Raw genomic sequence first — 20,887 nt, 5'->3', positions numbered from 1 at the left:
CCCTCACCGACTTGGGATTGACATGCATCTTAATTAAACATTACACACGAACAATTTCAAGATATATGCAGGCAGGGCCGCGCACTTTAATTGGTACTTGTGTCGTGGAGATGGCGCAGCATTAGCATACGCAGCAGTCTGCCCCGTCAGGGTCAGAAAAGAAGAGACGAGCAAAAGCAGACAAGACAGGATGAAAAGCGATCTATGAGAAAATCACCTCCTTTCAAATGAAAAAATAGGGAAACAGGTGGAAGCTATAAGCAGTGCTGGTGCAGGGCAGCGGCTGACGGCTTGTTGTGGGGTAATGAAATGATAATAAGGGTGCTGATGGGAAAGTGGACAGCCATTGTGGCTCTCATGCTGGGAGTGATCATTGATTTTCTTCTCTGTTGACTGGGTTTTATTACGTTTTGCCTTTGCCAGGTGACCGCATGATATCCCTGCTTGGCACAACATCCTCCAAAAACCGTCTAACCTACACTCAGCTCAGCAGAAAAACATCAAAACAAAAAATAATAATAATAATAAAAAAAAACAGACACACACAAAAAGGCAGTCTCTCACACAGATGCACACACTCAATTATTTTGAAGGCATCAGTGAAAGGGTGAGAAATGGGCAGAGGAGAACAAGAGAGAGGATAGTGGATGGACAGAGAGCCATATTGTGGAGTGATGGATGATGTGCTGATTTGCAGTAAGCAGAGGAGGGGAGGGGAGGGGAGGGGGGCGGGGGGCTTTTGTTCTCTCCGCCCATGTGAAGTGAGAGGAAATGAGAGGGACAGGGCACTGGGAGGCAAGGTACGGACAGGCGAAGGATGGAAGTGGCAGACTGCGTGGGAGTGGAGCCTGGCATGAGGCTGGTGAGCCCGTCTGTCAGCTCTTACCTGGGTCAGCCAGCCAGCCACGTCACAGACGCAAAAAACACACACACACACACACACACACACACACACATAAAGACGTGCACACTTCTCTGTCTTGATCTACTGTGTCTTATTGGCGCCACAATGCAGGGAAAAGCAGCCAGACGGAGGGATGCGCCACACACTGTCAGTCAGTCAGTTTGATAGAAGGCCTGGCAGCAGCACAGTGAGGCTGACTGTCTGGCTGGGCTGCTGGAACACAGCTTTTATCACACTAATGCACTGATAATCTGTACACATGGCTAGGTTTTCTCTCACTGATACATTAATCTGTGGGTATGAAGGACTTTACACCTGCCAACTGCATCTGTGAGCTTCTGGATCGCACATATGTGTGTGTGTGTGTGTGTGTGTGTGTGTGTGTGTGTGTGTGTGTGTGTGTGTGTGTGTGCCATACCGAGGTCCATGTCAACAGCCCGTGGCCGCTGAGAGTAGGGCATGTTCTTGTACACAGCATCTAGTATCTTCTCCTTCACTTGGGTGATGGTGTCACAGTTCAGCACCTTCACTGGAATCTCTGGACTGTTTTCATTGTCTGGGTTCACGCAGTTCAGGATCTAGATCGTGCAGTTAGGAAGAAAAGAGAGAGCAAGAGAGAAAAATCACTGACGGAAATGAGAGAACAGAGGAAAGCTGCTCGAGGTGTCCTGTTACTGCCCAAACTTGGGTACAGCTTGAAGCTTCGCCCTCATTAGAGTCTCCTTGGAGCATGGCGGGGGCTTTGAGAAACCATTTCCGCTTTCGCTGGCATCCCAAAATCTAATTTCACACCTTCGGCGGGACACCAATTTCCAGCTCTGCCGGGGTATTAGCACGTAATGAGCCAAATTCCCAGTCAGAGCAATCAGAGCATTGTCATGTCACATGCTGGCTGTGTGAGTGTTTTTTTTTCCTGTGTGTATGCGTGTGTGTGTGTGTGTGTGTGTGTGTACTTGTGTGTGTGTGTGTGTGTGTGTGTGTGTGTGTGTAGAGGGGTCTATTTGGTGTGTTCCAATCTCCACAGCCACCAACCCTGATGTTGGACCAACAGTGTGGCCTGTGGGAACATTAGTTAATTTCCTTCCCATGCAGCAAGGAATAAAACCCAGCACAGCAGACACAGCTACATGTATGTCATCTTAAAAATGGTATGAGGTGAAAAAGTAATAACAAAAAAGTAAAAATAGGAGATATGTTGTTAAAATTTACATATTTCACTGGCCCACAACTATAGCAATAAATAAAATCATTTTAACTCCATGAAGATATTTCCACATCCCAACTGTCTTATAGATGCAGCTGCGTTAGAAAGTGTCACTTCAGTGTTGTTGTATGTAATCATATTAACTATTGGTATCTTGAGTGTGCCATTGATAGAACATGACATGCAATGGGATCTCATCATTCACTCCTTTGGGGGGATAGCGTTTGCAAACTAAATGTCCGGTCTACTTCTCCTCTACTAAGATTCTCATCAATGTTACCACCTATCTCAGGTAGACTCACCTTTTCAATGCCCTGGAACCTAAATGATGAGATGTCATGTTTAAAGTCGTTAAAATGTACTGCTATTGGGTAATCTCTATCATTTCTCCTTATGGAGCTTTAGTGTTCACTTATTCCCTGTTTTAATGAACGTGATGTTTCTCCAACATAGGATAATGGATAATGTAATCATGTAGATTACATGTCCCCACACCTGAGCACACAAGATGGGTGGAGCATTATCATACAAGACTGTTGTTTTAAGAACTGTTTAAAATACTTCTGATGAAGGTAAAAGTGTGTCATTTTTGAGTCAAGAGCTCCCTGTGCCGTGTGTGTGGGTCCACGGGTCCACCAGTGTGTTTGTGTATATATTTATGTGTGTGAGCCTCTGTGCAAACTTCTTGGAGTGTGACGTACCAGGGTTTTGTACTCAATCTGCTGGCGGATGAGCTTGTCTTCACTCAGGGAGTAGCGGGCCTCTCCAGTGATGGCATCGATGGGCCCCTTTTCCATCTGCTGCTTGATGGCGCAGTATAGCATGAACAGAGGCTCCCCAGCACACTCCTGCAAACACAAACACAGACACACACACACACACACAGACATACAAACACAACAGATTCACATGAGAGAACATCATGGCATAAACAAAGTGAAAAACACCTATACGTTCACATACACTACATATCTAATAATGTGCAATCACACTTTCAATTTAGAAAGATACACAAGATACATTCATATTTGCACACTTAAACACACGCACACACAAGTGTTGCTTGGTGCACTAACCTTGAGGAATTTGTGAAGGAGGAAGGCAAACCAGTTTGTCAGCATCTTCTCCGCAACTGACTCTGTTCTGAAATTACATGAAAAAAAACAAAAAACAAAAAAATTTCACTCCATTCTTTTCTCTTGATACACCAAGAACTTTTAGATAATAGAGGTGTTCCATAATTCATGAGGTTATGAGCAAGACTTCAGGGAGGTTATCTTGGAATCCTGGGTGGGTGCATCTTGCCGCTGGTTTTGCTTGTGTACCGCCTGCAACACTGTGTGTCACAGTGAGTGAGCAGAGCAGAGCAGAGAGAGGGCATCTGCGTGGAGTGTGTGACTTGAGTATGCATGGATGTGAGCGTCAGCGAATGTGTGTGTGTGTGCATGTGTGTGCTTGTGTGTGCGTATTCACGTGTGGTTGAACACAGCGGGGCATCAGCAGCTGTGACAAGGCTCAGCTGTTGAGAGAGACGAGTGCTGTCACAGCCTGGTAATGCCTGATCACAGCCAAAACCCTCTCCTCTCCTCTCATTTCCTGTTGTCTTCCACCCCACCGCCCCACCGCACCCCCTCCTCACCTTCTCTCCCCTCCCCAGTCAATCACACGTGGAGGTACAGCTCGCTGCTGGGCTTGATTGGGCATGAAAACACACACAAGTGTGCAATGACCTCTTCACTATTTCTACCACAGAGCACACACGAGGACTGAGTGTGTGTGTGTGCAAGTCTGTGTGTAGACCTCCTTTATGATTCCTGCTCATATCTTTCTCTGAATGGCAGACAAACATCCTCCCATCTGCCTCATTAGCACCATCATGGAACACTAGAGAAACAGAAGTTGGACTTAAAAAAAAAGAAAAAAAAAAAAGAATACCAAACAGCCAGGTGGGAATAGTTAACAAGCATGAAACACAGATGAAAGGGTTAGTTCTGTGCAACTCGTGTGGACAAGCACCTGAGGTGAATAGCAAACAAGCTCCCTCATCTTGTAAAAACGCTCCTGCCCTGCTCTTTCACCTCCTCCGTTTGACTGCTGCACACGCCTGCCTGCGTGCAGACAGAATTAAAAAAAAAATAAAATGCTATTTGAAAAGTCACCAGTACCAAGCTACTTTGGATTTGGAAATGGATTTTTCCTCCTACCAGCCAGCTTTTGGTCCACACCATTATCACTGTCATTACTCCTGCTAGCTCTAACATAGCTCCCCACACTCGCTAATCACAAGTTAACATGCCATGGTAAAGTGCCCCACAGACTGCACTGCTGTTTGCAAGAGTGTGACAGCTTGTGATTGTCACCTGGCTGCAAATGATCACTCCCCTATCAGCTTGTACATGAGCGTTGCCAATTCAAATAGCAATGCATTGAAAAAATAAAATGACCCTCTTAATGTAGCAGGAAATTACTGTGATTACTCTGGTGGATATGATGGAGGGGCCTTACAACACACTGCGCCGAACCAGGGATTAGCAAGAATTGAAGCAGCCAGGTATTAAAGACAAGCTGGAAGGCTTCCGTCTCCTCAGAGCTAAATAGTGCTGGGGATGATTATACCTATTCAGGCTCTGAATGGACCTAAAGGGAGATTATGACTATTATGGAGATAATTGCGTTAAGTCGTGTTTGAGGGCTATAAGCAAGAGTCTGGGACTGAAGCAGCAAGTCCCAGAAGGATTGTATGAGCCAGGGGTGGTTACAACAGCTAACATTTTAGTCACTGAGACTAGGAAGAAAAAAAGTGTTTGTCACTCTTTCTGTCTCATTAAATCGAGATCTATAAGAGTGAGACTCCGCTCCTTTTCTCTTTCACATGCAAATAGAGAAACTGCAGCTGCAGGTCAGTGCAGCAGAGGTTAGATTTTGTTTTTTGTTTTTTTGAATGATGTGCGGCTGAGTTGTGATGTTGTCTGCAACACGCCCCTGGAGGCAATTCCTCCTTGAGCGAGACTGCTGGCCAGTCTATCGGTGGAGTACAGAGAGCTGGGTGACAGCCTATTGCAAGTGCGATGTGCCAGAAGGGGGGGGGGGGGTGGGTGGGTGGGTGGGTGTTTGGTTGAGGGGGGCTGTAGATTAGTTCACCCACTTTCAGCTACAGGATGAGAGAGAGTAAACATTGCTGAAAAGGGGAAAAGCTCCTGTGCGTATGTGTGACTACATCCTCTTTTGGTGACAAACACACACACACACACACACACACACACACACACACACACACACACACACACACACACACACACACACAAACACACACACACACACATACACACGCACTATGCCTTTCCCCCCTTATTTGTCATCCCGACATATACAAACACACAGGTGAGGGTATACATAATAAAAGAAAGGGAGATACACGTACAGCATTCACAAACTCAACCTTGCAATGCCGCACAACAAAAAGTCTTCAAAAACACAATAAGGGGCTACTATGAGTGCCTGAGGCTGTATTTTCACGCTGAATAAACCTAAATATATTGTGGTTTTTTTTGGACAATGCCCCAAATCCCCCTCCCCCCTTTATCTGCTTACCATGTGCCCCTCCCTGCTAGTATGAGACTTGAGTGTGTTAGAAGTTAATGGAACCTATTAAGCATTTTAATAAGCTCAGCAAGTCCCGAAGAAGGCAGTCAAATAAAGCCTTTTGTGCGGGGGCTGTGCTGACTCCCCCCCTTAATATCCCTCCTTTTGAATGGCGGGCGGGGGGGGGGTTTGAGACGCACTTTGTTCTCCTCTTTCTCCTTTTCCTTCTTGTCCTCCTCCTCATCTGCCTCCACTTCCTTCTTTCTATTAATTGAGTTTCATTAATGAACATCAGGATTTCATTATCCCACATAGTGTTTAAGAGGGGCCTTGCATCTCTCCCCTCCACCCCCGCCCCTCCCACTTCTGGTCTCCTAATGGCAGCTAGGGTGGAGGGGAGGCTATATTAGCAGGCGGCGGAATGTCTTTCAATGAAACTAATGCCAAACACAATACTCGCTCTCTTAATAACGCTGTACTCCATTGCTCTGCATGGGCGGAAATCTCATTACAAAAACGCTGAGGAGAAAAATAATACAAGATTGAAAAGTCTCAAGGTGATAGAAGCAATGTTCTGTGATTCCATTAAAAGAACATTATAAAGAGGAGAAACAGAAAGAAACTGGGTAAAGAGAGCGGCTGTGTGCAAAACTTAAGAAGACGATAGAGAGAATGGAGAATAGAGTTTAATGTGGTTAACTATTCTCGGATTTTCTGGTGGGGGGGGGGTCATCGAATGCCATGAGAGTTTCAGTAATAACAGACAGGCAGAAAGAGAGGAAGTGACCACAGACGTGAGGAAACGAGCGGCGGACAGGTAGAGCACAGTGGAATAAAAAAAAGTGAATGCAAGAGTGTTTTTGACTAATGGTGGGAAATACAATCCAAACAGCATGAGGCGCATCATCGGTTCCACTTAGCACATTGGAGAGTGAGGAAATCAGACGCATTGTCAAAGCTTACATATTGCTTTCAAAAAGCTTTTAGGAGAGTGTAAGTGTCTGCGAGCTAAAATCTTTCCCTTATCAAGACAAAGAAATTGGAAGGCTTCTCAAATCTTTAAATACCAAGGAAAGCAGAGTTTCTTTGAACAGTGCGCCTCAGAAGAGCACGAGTGCACCCTTCAAAACCCTGAATCCAGGATTTTAACTGACTGGGGATATTATTATTATTTTATCTCTGCTACATAAAGGCAGAAATACTCTACGTGCTATGATTTGTTTTCATTGGCGTTATGGTCTGTGGAATGGGATCTAGCTGAGCGTAATAGGAAAACGAGCAAACAGAACAACTACGGCATAACATATGCAAAACTGCTCCCTGGCATTCAAACACAAGCAGCCCATTAAACTCAGCCAATGAATGCCTCCTGCATGTGCTGTATTCTCAGTTAACCATTATGCAGGTAACTAGTTCCTCAAATAAATGACGCTGATTTGTTTCCCATCCTGTTTAATCTGCCATGAGGCTTCTCACATGCATTCGTTTTCATTCTGTGATATACCACTTCATCCCATTCAACTGATCAACTGATTTCAGGGGGAGGGAGCAGAAATTCAAATGAATGGAAATGTCATAGTACATTCCTGTTGCATATGAACAACTGTAAGCATATTAGGTGCAACGAATCAAATCCACTGTCAGCAAATGTACCCATCAGACCTTGGCATAACGTTGAGTGAAGAGGAGGAATGTTGTTTTAACAGCCATTTCACTGAGTCTACCTTTAGCCCTGCAAAACCAGGCGAGAGAGCCTCGCTCCTCGTTGCTTTTTATCAAAAATCGGAAATGACTGCAACCTTATCTATATTTAGGACTTTATATTGGGCTAAGAGTTTAGTGACAGTAGACTGATATAAGTTAATTTAATATTATCATTCCCCAATAAGGTACAGATAGCACATCAGCAATTAAACACTCAAATACGAAAAAAAAAAAAAAAACTATCAGGAGATAATCTGCCATGTGAGAGACAGAGAATGTGTGAGAGGAATACAAAAGAAAAAAGAACAGGTATGATGGGGGCAAACAGAGATGTTGAGAGGCAGGCAGAGACGCAGTGTTACAATGTTAATCAGAAGGAGTTTACATGCAGCAACTTGAACAAGCATTCGGGATCTCCCTTTAATCTGCCGAATTAAAATGTTTATCAGTAACTGCAATCCCATCGCTGAATCCTCTCTCACATTCTCAACCTTTTTTCTCGTCCTGCTGCTGGAAATACTCAAAAGAATAAAAAAATAGTCCCTAACAAATGGACTTTTTACTCCTGTTAGAGAAATGCTTGCCAAAAAACTACAGTACCCATGGGTTTTAGAGAGTTAAAATCAAAGTACATGTTTGTTAGTTCTGAGAAGTACAGAGAGATCGACTAATGCTTTGTTGGTTTTGGCATTTCCAAGGCTTTTGCTGACAGTGACAGACATGCAGAATGTGGCCAGCCCTATCCTTTACTAAGCTACCATTTGGTTCCGTTGTACGCATGAAACTTTGATTACTATTGCAGGTCACCGAGGGAACATGAGGATAACATGCTTAAAACACTATGACAGATGGAGCTATTTTTGTATCTTTGTCTATTGCGCTTGTGTGATTACGGTTTTCTGCTAAAAGGTCGAGCATGCTAGCTTGTGGACATGTTCCCCTCTCAAGAGAGCGGCATTCAATGACTGCAGAACGGTGAGAGAAGCAAAGCTCTTTACTCTCACTCAGACATGTCTCGAGGATGCACTTTCAACCCTCTGTAATATAAATGAGGACAGGAAGTGGGTTGGATGACCCGGAGGTCTTTCCTGTGTGTCGGGTCTCTCCTATAGCCATGTAAACTTTGCCCAGGGACTGGAGGCTTACTCATAATTCATTCAGAATTACATTCAGAGTGATCGCTACTTCTGCTAATCTACTGAGAGCACAGTGGATTCCACCACAGCCAACGCAGCTTTATTCACCGTGTCAGTTCATTAGTGTACCATTTCCTAACACACACACAATCACAGGCAATACCCAGACGGATACATTTGGACATCATAAAAAAAAAAAAAAAAAAGCACAAGGATCTGCTTACATGCTCACTGCAAGCAGTATTCATTAATACCAGAAAACAGAGGGGGGTCTTAGCTAACATAATAGCAAGCCTTTCACTATCCTATTATATGAGATAACAGACTGAGGAGAGCCAATAGAAAAAACAACGGAACGGGGAAAATGGCAACAAAGCACAGCCCAGCAGCCTCACTCTACGCCCTGCACAAACATCATCACAGACATGTGAGTGTGTGTGTGTGTGTGTGTGTGTGTGCATGTGTGTGTGAGTCAGCTGGCTGGCTTGACTGCCGGCTTTTCACTAAATAGGCGATGGGGAAGACAACAACGGCAAAGAGCCATGTCAAATCGTTAATCCCTTAAATTCTTCAGAAAAATGAGGAGTGAAATATAAAAACTATAGGACATTTAGCCCTCCAGGCTGCAACGGCAGGACCCGAGGATTACGTACCACTGTGCTCCTAATAGGAGAGGATAATGAAAACTAAGAGGTGACGTGGGGCCCTGCTGTCACACGAAATAACAGCTTAATCTAGGTCCATTTGACGCTGTCGCTTCAGTCCCCTTCTCCGTCTTTCAACCTCTTGCTCTGTTTGCTTCTGCGCCGCGCCGTCTTTTCTGTCTGGCAGTTATTTACCCTGACTATTAATGTGGGTTTTTCAAACACAGACACTAAGGAAACATTAACATCAGAATGAAGGTGGTGTTTGAAAGTGGAGCAGCTGCCTGCTCTCACTGTCTCTGCTTATTAGTTGTGTAAACATAATCAAAATCATGCACAGAGCAGTCAGCTTTTCAGAGAGCCTGTTCACAGTGACTGTGCTTTGTACATTCTGTACCTTTTTTGAGCTGAATATTTTCTTTAATTTTTTCAGTCCTTCAAACTGTTTCTATACATACAGAGCCACCAAAGCAGCTGAGGACACTTGGGCAAGGACTTAGCAGGTGTTTAAAGTTTTAACACATAATCCCAACTCCCCCGGAAAACAATGTACACTGGAGACACAGAGAGAAGGAGGGGAAAAAAAAAAAAAAAGTTAAGTTGAACCGCTTTTGAATGTTTTATAAGGTGCCTGAGCCTGGAGGATAAGTGAGACTGACATTGGCAATGAGAGAGGGGGAGGGAGAAGCAGGGGGAGAGACAGAGTGCGGGAGAGAACGAGGAATTATGCAGAGAACTCAGATGTTTGCTCCTGACGTGACGAGCGCACTGCGTTTATCTCAGCATACTGTAGATGTTACTGTAGCACTCATTATGAGCCTTATTCCGTGAAGCGTCTACAAGGGAGCACAGGGGAGAATCTGAATGCATCCACCCACAAGGAAAAAAAAAAAAAGGGGGGGGGGGGGGGCCTAAAGCTCTAAATGAATCCTCATCCATCTGTCTATATGTATCAACATCCTCCTACAGCCCTGTGCTTCTTTACACATTTTGAAATGAGAACTGTGTGTTCTCATTCTTTTTGACTGAACTTTAATCAAATCAAACATCTGGGACAGTTTTGTAAAGCACACAGCATTACTGAGGATTAAGGCGTTTTCTGTTTAGGAACATGTATAATATCAAAGACACTAATCTTTTTAGGTATGATATTCACCTTAAATCTAATTAATAAAGATTAATTAATAATTACTTTTCAATGTATTAGGTAACAGCTGACCCATGCCTTTTCATTGCTACAGGACATTACCGCCATGTTTTGTTACCTGCGCAGCAGCAGTTTCGGGTGGTTTTTGCTCTCCAGGTTGCGGTCGATGAGGTCCGACAGCAGGTGCTTAAGGACGTCGGTGGCGTACTCCAGCCGCCCCTGCAGGGCCGTCATGATAAGTGATGCCACGTTGCCGCGGTCCCTCATGGAAAAAGAGCGCTGCATCTCCAGCGTCCGGATGAAGGTGAGCAGGAACACTTTGTTGTTGATGAGCTGGCCAAACAGCTTCAAGGCCTTCTCCACGTTCTGCTGGCCATTACCCGACACCTGGACAGAGGAGGGAGGAAGCGTGTTAGTGTTAGTTTCTAATAATTAGAATAGTAACGAGCTGAATTGTGTTTCCATCCTGACCTTGTCTCACACAAAATAAAGATTTTTCCAAAGGCACCAAAAACCCTCACTCATGTTTCACTCGAGGCAGACAGAAGTTCCCACTCATGGTGAGTAACTGAGAAGATCTTAATCAATTATTGAACCAGGTCTGTTAAAAAGCATTGTACCCTGAGTTAGCTGCCATTTCACTTTCAAGTCAAATGTCACACAACTTGCCAGTGTAAGACAATCCTGAAGGGACAAAACTGACTGTCCTTGTTCCTGTTTGACTACATGTCACTGCTTTTCAGAAGTTTAGGTGTAAGGTCAGCGGGCTGTACAAACTGTAAAACCCCCCGTTGCAAACTGTGAAACTGGGTTGTATAAACCAAAGATACTCAATAACAAAGATGAGGCATTGGTTGTGATTTGCTTGTTCATGTCAAAACATAACAACAAAACAATATAAAACAATACAAGACAGGATACAGTATGAATTTGAGCCTAATTTTGCAGCTTGTTTTTATCTGCTAGCTTAATATCTGATCAACCCAGAACAAAATCATATCAATCTAATCATTTTGTCTTTTTTCCCTCCAAAAACAGTTAAATAATAATAGTAATAGTATTATTAAGCAAAGGAATACGTTTGATTTAAGTTTTAATTCATGGTTTCATGTATAAGTCCCTCGTAACTTCTGTTTATGCGATTGGAAGGCGATGTCAGTAACGCAGCACTGAAACTACATCGGAAACCAGCAGGAAGATCTGTGTGGCGAGATCTCGCGAGAGTTCGTTGCTGAGACAGAGACAGGTTTCTAACAAAGCTAATTTTTCTCCTGATCTGTGGGTTTGAAAAACGCCATTTTAGTGTCTGAATGTTCCTCCTTTCTCAACTGTCACTGTTTAAACTTTGCTTTAGACTTCTAGCATACAGTCTAGTCTACAGGCTAGTCTGATCTGAACCACAACCCTCTTTATCTCTAACCATCCCCAATAAAGCCATCGCATCCCGCCTCACACGCAATCACAATCCACAAATAGAAAGGTGCACCTCTATCACGATGAATGTCTTTATCCCGGACAGTGGACACCACTCTGTGTGTTCCACATAAAATAAACTCATTTCCCAGCACCACTCTGGCCCCATGAAGAGGAGCAAAAAGTGAGTGAACCTGCCAGTTTTTTTTTCCCACCCCCAACGGAGGGACCCACAGTCCTGCCTGAGGACAGGGAATTACTCAGTTCATTACTCCTCATACTGCAGCCACTGGTGGATGAAATAGCCATGTGCTGGGACCCTGTTTTCCATGAGGGAGCTTGCATGTTTGGTGGGCGCACATGTGTGTATGAGTGTATGAGTGTATGCTGCCCAGCATGATCGCCTGTGTGCATGCGTGTGAGACCAGAGGGCAGAGAGAGGATAAGTGGCACACTGGTATCCTTTCCCCCTCAAGCACTTTGCCGCTTATGGAGGTTCCCCTGCAGGGAGAGAGGGCCGGGAAAACAAACTCTACACACTCTCTCAATATCTCTCTCTTTTTTTTCCTTTTTTTTTTTTTTACCTCAGTTTGACTTTTCCCCTTGCCCTTTATTAACACATTTGCTGCTTATGTGTCTCAGTCACCAATCTTTGTGTCTCTCTACCTCCAGTTCTCTGAGGACAGGATGATCCTCTATGCCGGGGAAGAGGACCCTCATGGCGTACGTCCTGTAGTCGAGATGGGGGATACCAGCTCTGTCCAGGTCGCTTGTCAGCTCATTGATGTCTGTCTGCAGCTCGGCAAAGGCTGGGAGAGAAGGAAAGAAGAAGAGAGAAGAAAGAGAGACCAGTTTGAGCGACGTGCAGCACATAAATAAAAACCTTTCTTTAATCCCCATGAACCATATTTATGAATCCGTCTTATCTTCATGGTGTTTACTGCCATTATGATGAAGGTGACAGTTAAAGCCCAAGATAGTCTTCATGTTAGAGAAACTCAATGTTTCACATCTCTCCCCTAAAAAAAATAAAAAAAGCATGCGCACGCACACACACACACACACACACACACACACACACACACACACACACACACACACACACACAAACACACCCCACTTCTCACTCATTTTTATCTACCAGCCAGTAAATTGGCTGTACCTAAGGCCCCAAAGAGTCTGTGTCATCTCAGTGTGAGGCTGCAGGTGAGCACTAGTTAATTGGCTCCATCCTGACTGACTCCTGTTCAGGCTCGTGGCGCAGTTGCTCTGCTTGGCCGCCCTTGGGGGAGGCTCCCCGTCTGCAGCCTATCACAGGAGCAGCAGCAGTCCCCTAACACCCTCCTCAAGACTCCACCATCTCCAGCCAGTCTTATCCCTCACCTCCTGCCCCCCCCCTGTGACTGCTGGGTTTACACACTGACACATGGGCTTAAAGGCACACAAGGGGTGTATATACTCATAAGGAGGGACCCAGGTACCATCTAAATCTACCCCGCAGGGCAGTATACTCCTAGCCACTGCTAATGGTTAAAACATTAATCTTCTCCTTTTCCCAAGGCTGCCTGTGTATGACTGATTTCCCCTGTTTTCCCGCTCTGTCTATCTGTCAGCCTGTCTGTCTAACTGTCATCTGACCTCTCTGGAAGTTTGCTGCAGTAGGGTTTTTTTTTCTCCACTGCATTATAACACTAGAATAGCCACTCAGAAGTAGCTGGAGGGGATAAGTAATAAGGTCCTCTCCGGCTGATGAAATCCCCTGAACGGTGTCAAACACAAACCGCACTTTTGCTGTCGCAGTGATTGGCCTTAATGACCCCGATGATGACATCAGGGGCCAATCAGCAGTGTTTATTTGAAAAGCGTTCATATGGAGCAGAATGTTGCGACATGGAGGGGGTCTTGTCTCAGCGCAGTTCGGAGGTCAGCCTGGGGTTATCTGCGGTCCTCCCACAGGGTAAGATGTCCAAAGGTCAGATGGACTACCGTGCCCTCTTTTAAACCCGAGCCACGAGGGAGGTGTGTGTTTCACAGTAGCTATGTGTTAGATAACGTTGCAGGGGTAACAACACACACAGCTACACAGGTGCAGAAACGCACTAATCTCATAAAAACATAAACGAGGAATTACCCCTCCGGTTAAGACACGAATAAAAACGTACTGAACACAATGTGTCTCTCGCTGGGAGGAGGAGGTTGGGTTGACTCTAATGAGAAACTCTGTATTTATGTGTCAGCTTATGTGGGAGTCTGTACACAGCATGCAAACTAGAAAAGCAGTGAGAAGTGCAAGGATTCACTATGTGACCAGACGGGTCAAATGCAGGGGCTAACTGACTAAATCTGTGTGTTGTGGTATGTAACCAGGATGACTCACTGACCTAGATTTGGAGAAATTTTCACTGCATTATTTAACTCACACAGACAAGCAGTAATTTACTTACTGTTCTATATGTACAAATAGAAATATGTGCCTTTTGTGTGATTACAAGTGAAATGCATTCCCCAACCCTGTTCAACTACACGAGTGATAGAGCAGCCTCTCAAATTAATGGCTTTAAATGGATACTAAGACCTGTAATCATCCTCACTATACAATCTGAAAGCTGCACAGTTGTATGTCGGCTTCACTGTGCTAACCTTCTTTGCACTCGAGGGCGACCCGCGACTCCAGGTTGTCCATTTGCATCTGCAAGCGCTTGAGGGTGAGGTCATTTTCACGCGACTTCCGCTTGTAGGCGATGAGGACGAGGATGACGATGATCAGGAGGAGGCCTCCACCGGCGGCGATGCTAACGATGGCCGGGAGGGTCAGCAGGCTGTCCGACATGATGTGGACCGCTCCGGGAGAAACGTGGAGACCACCCACCTGGACCTGTGGAGAGACGCAAAACACACACGAAACATTACATTTTCTATATTACTTGAAGAGAAATTCCTGAAAGTTCTTTTCCAGAAATGGATCAGGCCTTGTGCCCAGCCCACCACAGCTGCTAGTGCTGTGGTGGGCAAGATGCATAATTTACACGTATTTCTATAAAATATGATCAGCGGTTTGCGAGATCAATCACACAATCATTGATATACAGCCACGCTTACGCCAAGTCTTCGAAAACTCTGCCAAAACATAGGTAAATATTGTCTGCTGAAACTGATACTGAGTGCAAACACATACGGCCACCTACACGCTGATGCTGAGAGGGAAATAGTCTGGGGCTTGCACTCAATAAGCGAGCAGGCAACTAAAAATAATTGCAGTGGATTCTGGCAAGACATTTTGACAGCTATAGCACACTCATGCTGTTCTCCCTTTGACCCCTTTCCTTCAGCTGAATGAACAATGATGAGAGCACGACTAATGGAGTTTAGAGGCCAACTATTATGAAGAAGAAATCACAAATACATACATAGGCGAGAAGCAGGGTGGGAGAGACATGTAGGAAGACGGACGGACTCGCATGTACGGACATATACTGACCATGACTTTGTATTGTCCTGTGAGGTTGGGCGGCTCACACAGCAGCTGGCTCTCGGACACAGTGACGGAGCAGGGAGTCTCTCCAATCAGTACCGTGTAGTTAAGCTTCACCCCTCCTGATGCCGGGGGAACCAGGTTTCTGCCCTGTGGGCATGTGGAGATGGATAGAGGGAGGGTGTGAAATTAGGAGGAAAAGACTCAAACACATGGCTCAATGGAAAACCCACAAAGCAAATATGTCACCTAAATACTCTGTAAATTACATCCCAAGGTTTGGGCACAGCTGGGGCCAAATATGATTCCAAACTGAGATCAAACAAGTTGATGTCCTCCAACTAGAAATCAGGATGAAAGAATATAAAAGAGTATAATCCTCAGTGAGCTCCTTCTTAAAACTAAATAATGAAAGAAAAAATATCTACAGTATATATTTAGCTTATGTTGGCACAAAAAGTATTTCCCAAGGACAATGTTGCGGTCTGTTGTGGTGGCGTGAGTTAGTAAATGTTCTGTAGATTAAATACATACAACTCAATATGTGCTTTACCTTAAGAATGATGGGCGATCCTGGTTTTTGCTCCAGGACACCAGAGGTGCTGAGAGGCTCAAAGTAAGGGTTCGGGTAGTAGAGGAGGTTGGTGTTGTTGTAGACCAGCAGGGCCTGGACGTTGTTGAAGATGAACCCAAACTCGTCGGCGTGTTTCACCGTGTCCAAACCCGGATGGTATTCTGCCATCAGGGAGGGGGCGAAGCAGCTCATACTGGTGGTGTTCAATACTTTACACACCTAAGGAGAGTGAAACAACAAGAGAAGAAAAAAAAGTGTGAAAAAAATCCACTTTTTGAGACGCTACTGGGGATGTGTTGCATTCAAACAGACACATCATGTTATGATAGCCCGAGCAGCCTGAAATGAAACAAGAAATGTGATTCAGTCATCCAGGATAAACCTCGACAGTTCAGCACAGCTAAGATGTTTGGTTTCCTTTTTCTCCGGCTCCGAAATAACACAGCGACTTTCGAGCCGATCTGTTGTGAATCCCTCTGTTTGTTATAACCTAAAGTGTGATCTTAACTGAAACACATTGGTAACAACATGAACCCTGCTGGCATCTCACCAGCCTAATAACTGGCATATAAAATCCTCATTCTGTTCACAGAAAAAGGATTTATCGTGTGTCATTAAATCCGTCTTTATTGGAGAGGAAGCCTCCATAAAATCGAAAATAAATTGCAGCTACTGCTTCACCGAAAAACACAGGAGAACACAAAGGATGGAGGCACTGCTCCTCTGTTTCCTCAGGTAGAGCTTGAGCTATGGCTCTTTTATTACTTCGCTCCAGTTTGCCCAGATGAGAGACCTGTCTTCCATCCATCCTCACCCAGCCCCGCTCTGGAGGGAAGAGGGAGAAAGGATTGATTGCTGCACAGCACTCTGCTCAGAGAGGTTTTTATCTCCTTTCACTCCCTCCCAGCTCTCTCTCTGGGGAAGAAACTTAATTAGAGGTAAATATCATCAAAGCTGCTGAACACTAGCGACTACCACACCTCCTACCTGTTGTCTGCCGCTGCGGAGAAAGCCAGGGAGATCGATGCAAACTCATTCTGTGTAGGCTACACCAATTGTGTTTCGCCAACATGGTGCAAGGCGAGCTGCGGGAGTGTGACTGTAGAAGGTGGAAGGAGGGAATGGTGTCCTGACTTACTTTGCTGCTGGATATAGATTATAAAGTTTTTGTGTGATTTCACCCTGTAGAGCACTGAATCTAAATGTGACAATGGATTCTGACGTGTGTAACGTGCACATGATTTTAGGCAGCAACTTTTAATTTAAATTGTCAATTCATCTGTTCATTATTATCATTCATTCACCATACCGCTTATCCTTTTAGGGCCTTACGGGCGCTGGAGCCAGTCCCAGCTGACATTAGGTGAGGCTGACATATAGAGATGGGCAATTCAGAGTCGCCAATTAACCTGACCTGCATGGACTGTGAGAGGAAGCCGGGCTACCAGGAGGAAACCCCCGCAGGTACGAGGAGAATATGAAAACTCCACACAGAAAGGCCCCAGCCGCTCCTGAGGTTCCGGGTTCAAACCACTGCACCATGATGCCGGCCATATCATATTATCATCATTATTTTCTCAATGAATCCTTTGTCCTGTGAAATGTCAGAAAGTTTCCTAAAGCCAAAGTTGACATCTTCCAGTGTCTTGAACAACAGCCCAAAACCCAAAGTTATTCAATGTACAATGATATAAGACGGAGAAGCAGCAAATCCTCATGTTTTGAGAAGCTAAAATAAGTGAGTGTAATTGGTGATTCATTTCCTGTCAATTGACTAATTGATTAATCAGCTCTATTTGACTTATCATCTGTCTGGAAATCAGTAAAAAAAAAAAGAAAAAAAAGAAAAAAGAAAGAAATTCAAACATTACAACTGCCACAGCAACATATGAAGCAATGCCGCTCTACCATTCTGTAGCTGCACTACAAGGCCTGAATGCTCCGCAGCAGCTTTCCCTTGGTCTTGTGACATTTTTTTTTCTTTAGAATTCACACTTTACAAGCTACAGTAGCAGCGCGTGACAAGAGCGAGACGATAAGCCCTTTTAAAAATAGATAGCACAACCAGATAGGACTCCTGACATACTTTCACCAAGTTTAGCTTGTGTGAATTCACATTAACCACTGAGAAGTTGCAAGAAGTGATGAGAGTTTCTAGAATTTTTTTTTTTCTTTTCCATAGGCTTCACAAAACATGGGCTCAGACTTCACTGTAAACCAGAAGATTTGCTCTAAAATTCAAATACCCATATTTACAAACCATACTCATAACAAAATAACAGCCTACTCACTGCTCTATAGAAGATTTCTGTTTCCCATAATGCATATACAGCAGTTAGGATCAGAGCACTTAAAAGTCATTTCACCCCTCTCACGCAACATGTTCCTCTGATCAGTACATGGGAATCAAAAGGTCTAATGGATGCATCAGTTCAAGTTAAGTTTGATGTGGCTGCTTTCTTACTGTTGGCATGGTGATATGTCATATAGACAGGCCCAGATGCTCCGGCAGAATCCCTGTGACTGTCACGTTGGAACGGCAAGGCATTTGCAAGTCAAGTACAGTTCTGACTACCATCTGCTCTGCCTGAGATGGATACTGTGAGGTTGTTTTTTTTTTTTTTCTACACTGTCCCTGCTTTCTCTCTTTTTTTTTTTTTTGGTTTAATAAATCCTTTCCTTCTTTGAATCCTGTCAGGATAGAAAGCTGCTGCTATCATGTAGGATGTTTTGCATGAGCAAGTAAATAGTGACTGGTAAATGGGACATTGTGGGATTTAGTAAGGAAAATGGGGTGTTTGGGTTCCACTCTATAGGTAGGGTAAGAAATGGCTATATTTCAAAACACTGTGACGCCCTTGCATGACTCCTGCCTTTCATAAATGTACACTAAGTACTTTTTTATTAATGTACACTTCATTCTATTGGCACTACAAAAGGATTTATTCTTTATTAAGGATTACAGGATTTTGAAATACTCTGCTAGCCCCTCCATCTACTTCTCAGCAGAGCTCTAGAATATGCAGTCATGACATTACACTACACAGATTCCAAACATCATTATCTATCTTCAATCTCTATATCTGGCACATCACAATAAAAACAAAATTCTGTATGTTGCCAATACCGACAATACAATAGTACATCCATTCCTCCGGGGCATGTGGGCACAACGAAGCTACACATTGTTCAGCATTGATAAAGTGAATTGAGGTCAACAGATAGAGAAAATAATTGGAATCTCGGCCTCATCTGTCTTCTCTCTCTCCAGTGTTGGATGGAGCCAGGGTGTTTTAAGGCAGTAACACTCCAACCCCTCTGGCTGAATACATTACCGTGATCTACTGTGCTGCTAAAGCCCACTCAACCATTCAAAGGTCTTTGGCCAGGGTAGTAGTGAGAGGGTGAGAGAGAGGGAGAGAGGGATAAGGGATAAGTTGGCCTGGCCGCGGAGATGTGCGTAGGAGAAACGCGAAGGGGTCACATAGTGAAAGGTCATCTGGAGGCTAGCGTTCGATAGCTAGTCACTGGCTGCTCTGCCGCTCTCCTACTTTGTTACACCTACACTTTTGTCTATTTTCCTTCCGTCCTGCCTGCCGTTCAGAACCAACTGCTAATACTGGCATTAACTCTAACTCCAGCTCTGATTCATCCACACAAGCTCTATTTTTCCTCTATGATGTTTGCGCCACGCTGGGAATGAAAAATAATATGCTTGTGATGAGGGTGTGACTAATTTCAGCCATCCTCTTCGAGTGCCGTTTCTTTTTCTTCTTTTAAAATCAATACCGAGAAACTACATAACAGAGATGTCAAAGAGGAAAACAACGCGAGCCCTTCAGACTACTCGAGATGCCCTGATGAGACTCGACGAGCCGCTGATGCTGTTAAGATGAGATGTATGGCATTTTAAGACGGATGCGTACGGTTTAGAATACAAAATCATTCGTGAAGTTTGGAGTGTCCATTATCATTGCTCATGAAACTGATCAGCCCCTTCCTCTGGTGCTCAGACAATCAGCCCCGATTGTCCTAGAAGTGACAGCAGCCTGGCACACCCAGTTGCTTGAACACCTTCTATGATAAGCAGCAGCTCAAAATGCGACTGATGTGCCAAGCCTGACACTCAGCCCAGGTGTCTTAACTGTGGCAAATGCTAGTAGATGAAATCTTCCTGGGACAGGAATATGCTCCGGTGCAGGAAAATAACCCTTTTAGCTTTAATCGAGATTATGATAAATGTTTCAATTGTGAATCTGGTGACAGATACAGAGCGCTCCACAAAGAAAATTGTCTTTTTTTTCCTTTTCTTTTTTTTTCCATTCCCGGTTTCTTTGTGAATCTGCGCAGGTGACACAAGGGAGGGAAAGAAGAGAAGCAATTTAGTGGGAGACAGGTGATCATTTGAAGGCTGGCTGACAGACAGCAGCTCTTATTGCTATAGGCTGCGCTGCTGTTTGCCTTCCTCCAGTGACAAAAGGGGGGAAAGGGGAAAGGGAAGGGAGATGGGATGAAGGATGGGTAATTGTAACCCTAGCATTTAACAGAAATTCATTCTCTGTGGCTGTGAGGGCAATCAAGACAGTGACACGGGTTCCTTTCTGCAGGGCGCTAGGTGGGGAGTTAGCGGAGACGAGGCAGGGTGGAGATGAACAGCTCTCTGTCAAAAGGAAACTGACAAATCAGACAGCGCTGCACCCCCCCCCCCCCCCCCACACACACACACACACACACAAGTCAAATGCCATTTCACCAGGTCTCCAGCAGTCTCTCAATCATCAAATGTTTTTTTTCTTTTTCTCCTCTCTTCTTTAAACAGAAAGCAGCAAAGATCTGTATTTTACTTGTAATTACCAGGCTTTCATAACTCACAAAGGTCTTTTAGGGAAACTGTGTCCTTACGTGGGGAAAACATTGTAGCATAAAATCCCCAGGGCAGAGTTATACATAATTTTAGCAGAGGAACATTCACTAAGCAAGTCATACACTTAAGGCCAGTTTTAGAATACTGATATCAAAGATGGGAAGTTGGACTGGGGACTGGGGTGTGTGTGTGTGTGTGTGTGTGTGTGTGTGTGTGTGTGTGTGTGTGTGTGTGTGTGTGTGT

General features: G+C 44.5%; 1 protein-coding gene across 1 annotated transcript in view; it reads right to left on the bottom strand.

Annotated features, from left to right (window-relative positions):
* Nucleotides 1-20,887, bottom strand: part of plxna2 (plexin A2) — a 180,517-nt gene that overhangs the window by 19,597 nt on the left and 140,033 nt on the right. Inside the window, exons 18-25 of the mRNA XM_056384398.1 lie at nucleotides 15,760-15,999; nucleotides 15,213-15,356; nucleotides 14,375-14,609; nucleotides 12,401-12,543; nucleotides 10,440-10,708; nucleotides 3,185-3,251; nucleotides 2,810-2,956; nucleotides 1,323-1,482 (exon numbers count right to left, since the gene is read on the bottom strand). Coding sequence (XP_056240373.1) covers nucleotides 1,323-1,482; nucleotides 2,810-2,956; nucleotides 3,185-3,251; nucleotides 10,440-10,708; nucleotides 12,401-12,543; nucleotides 14,375-14,609; nucleotides 15,213-15,356; nucleotides 15,760-15,999 — 1,405 coding nt within the window. The remainder of the gene's footprint in view (nucleotides 1-1,322; nucleotides 1,483-2,809; nucleotides 2,957-3,184; nucleotides 3,252-10,439; nucleotides 10,709-12,400; nucleotides 12,544-14,374; nucleotides 14,610-15,212; nucleotides 15,357-15,759; nucleotides 16,000-20,887) is intronic.

This window comes from Seriola aureovittata, chromosome 9 (genome assembly GCF_021018895.1).
Source record: "Seriola aureovittata isolate HTS-2021-v1 ecotype China chromosome 9, ASM2101889v1, whole genome shotgun sequence".
In the NCBI taxonomy this organism is placed as follows: Eukaryota; Metazoa; Chordata; class Actinopteri; order Carangiformes; family Carangidae; genus Seriola; species Seriola aureovittata.
The sequence above is the reverse complement of the archived record's forward strand: the minus strand, read 5'-3'. Positions and strand labels throughout refer to the sequence as shown.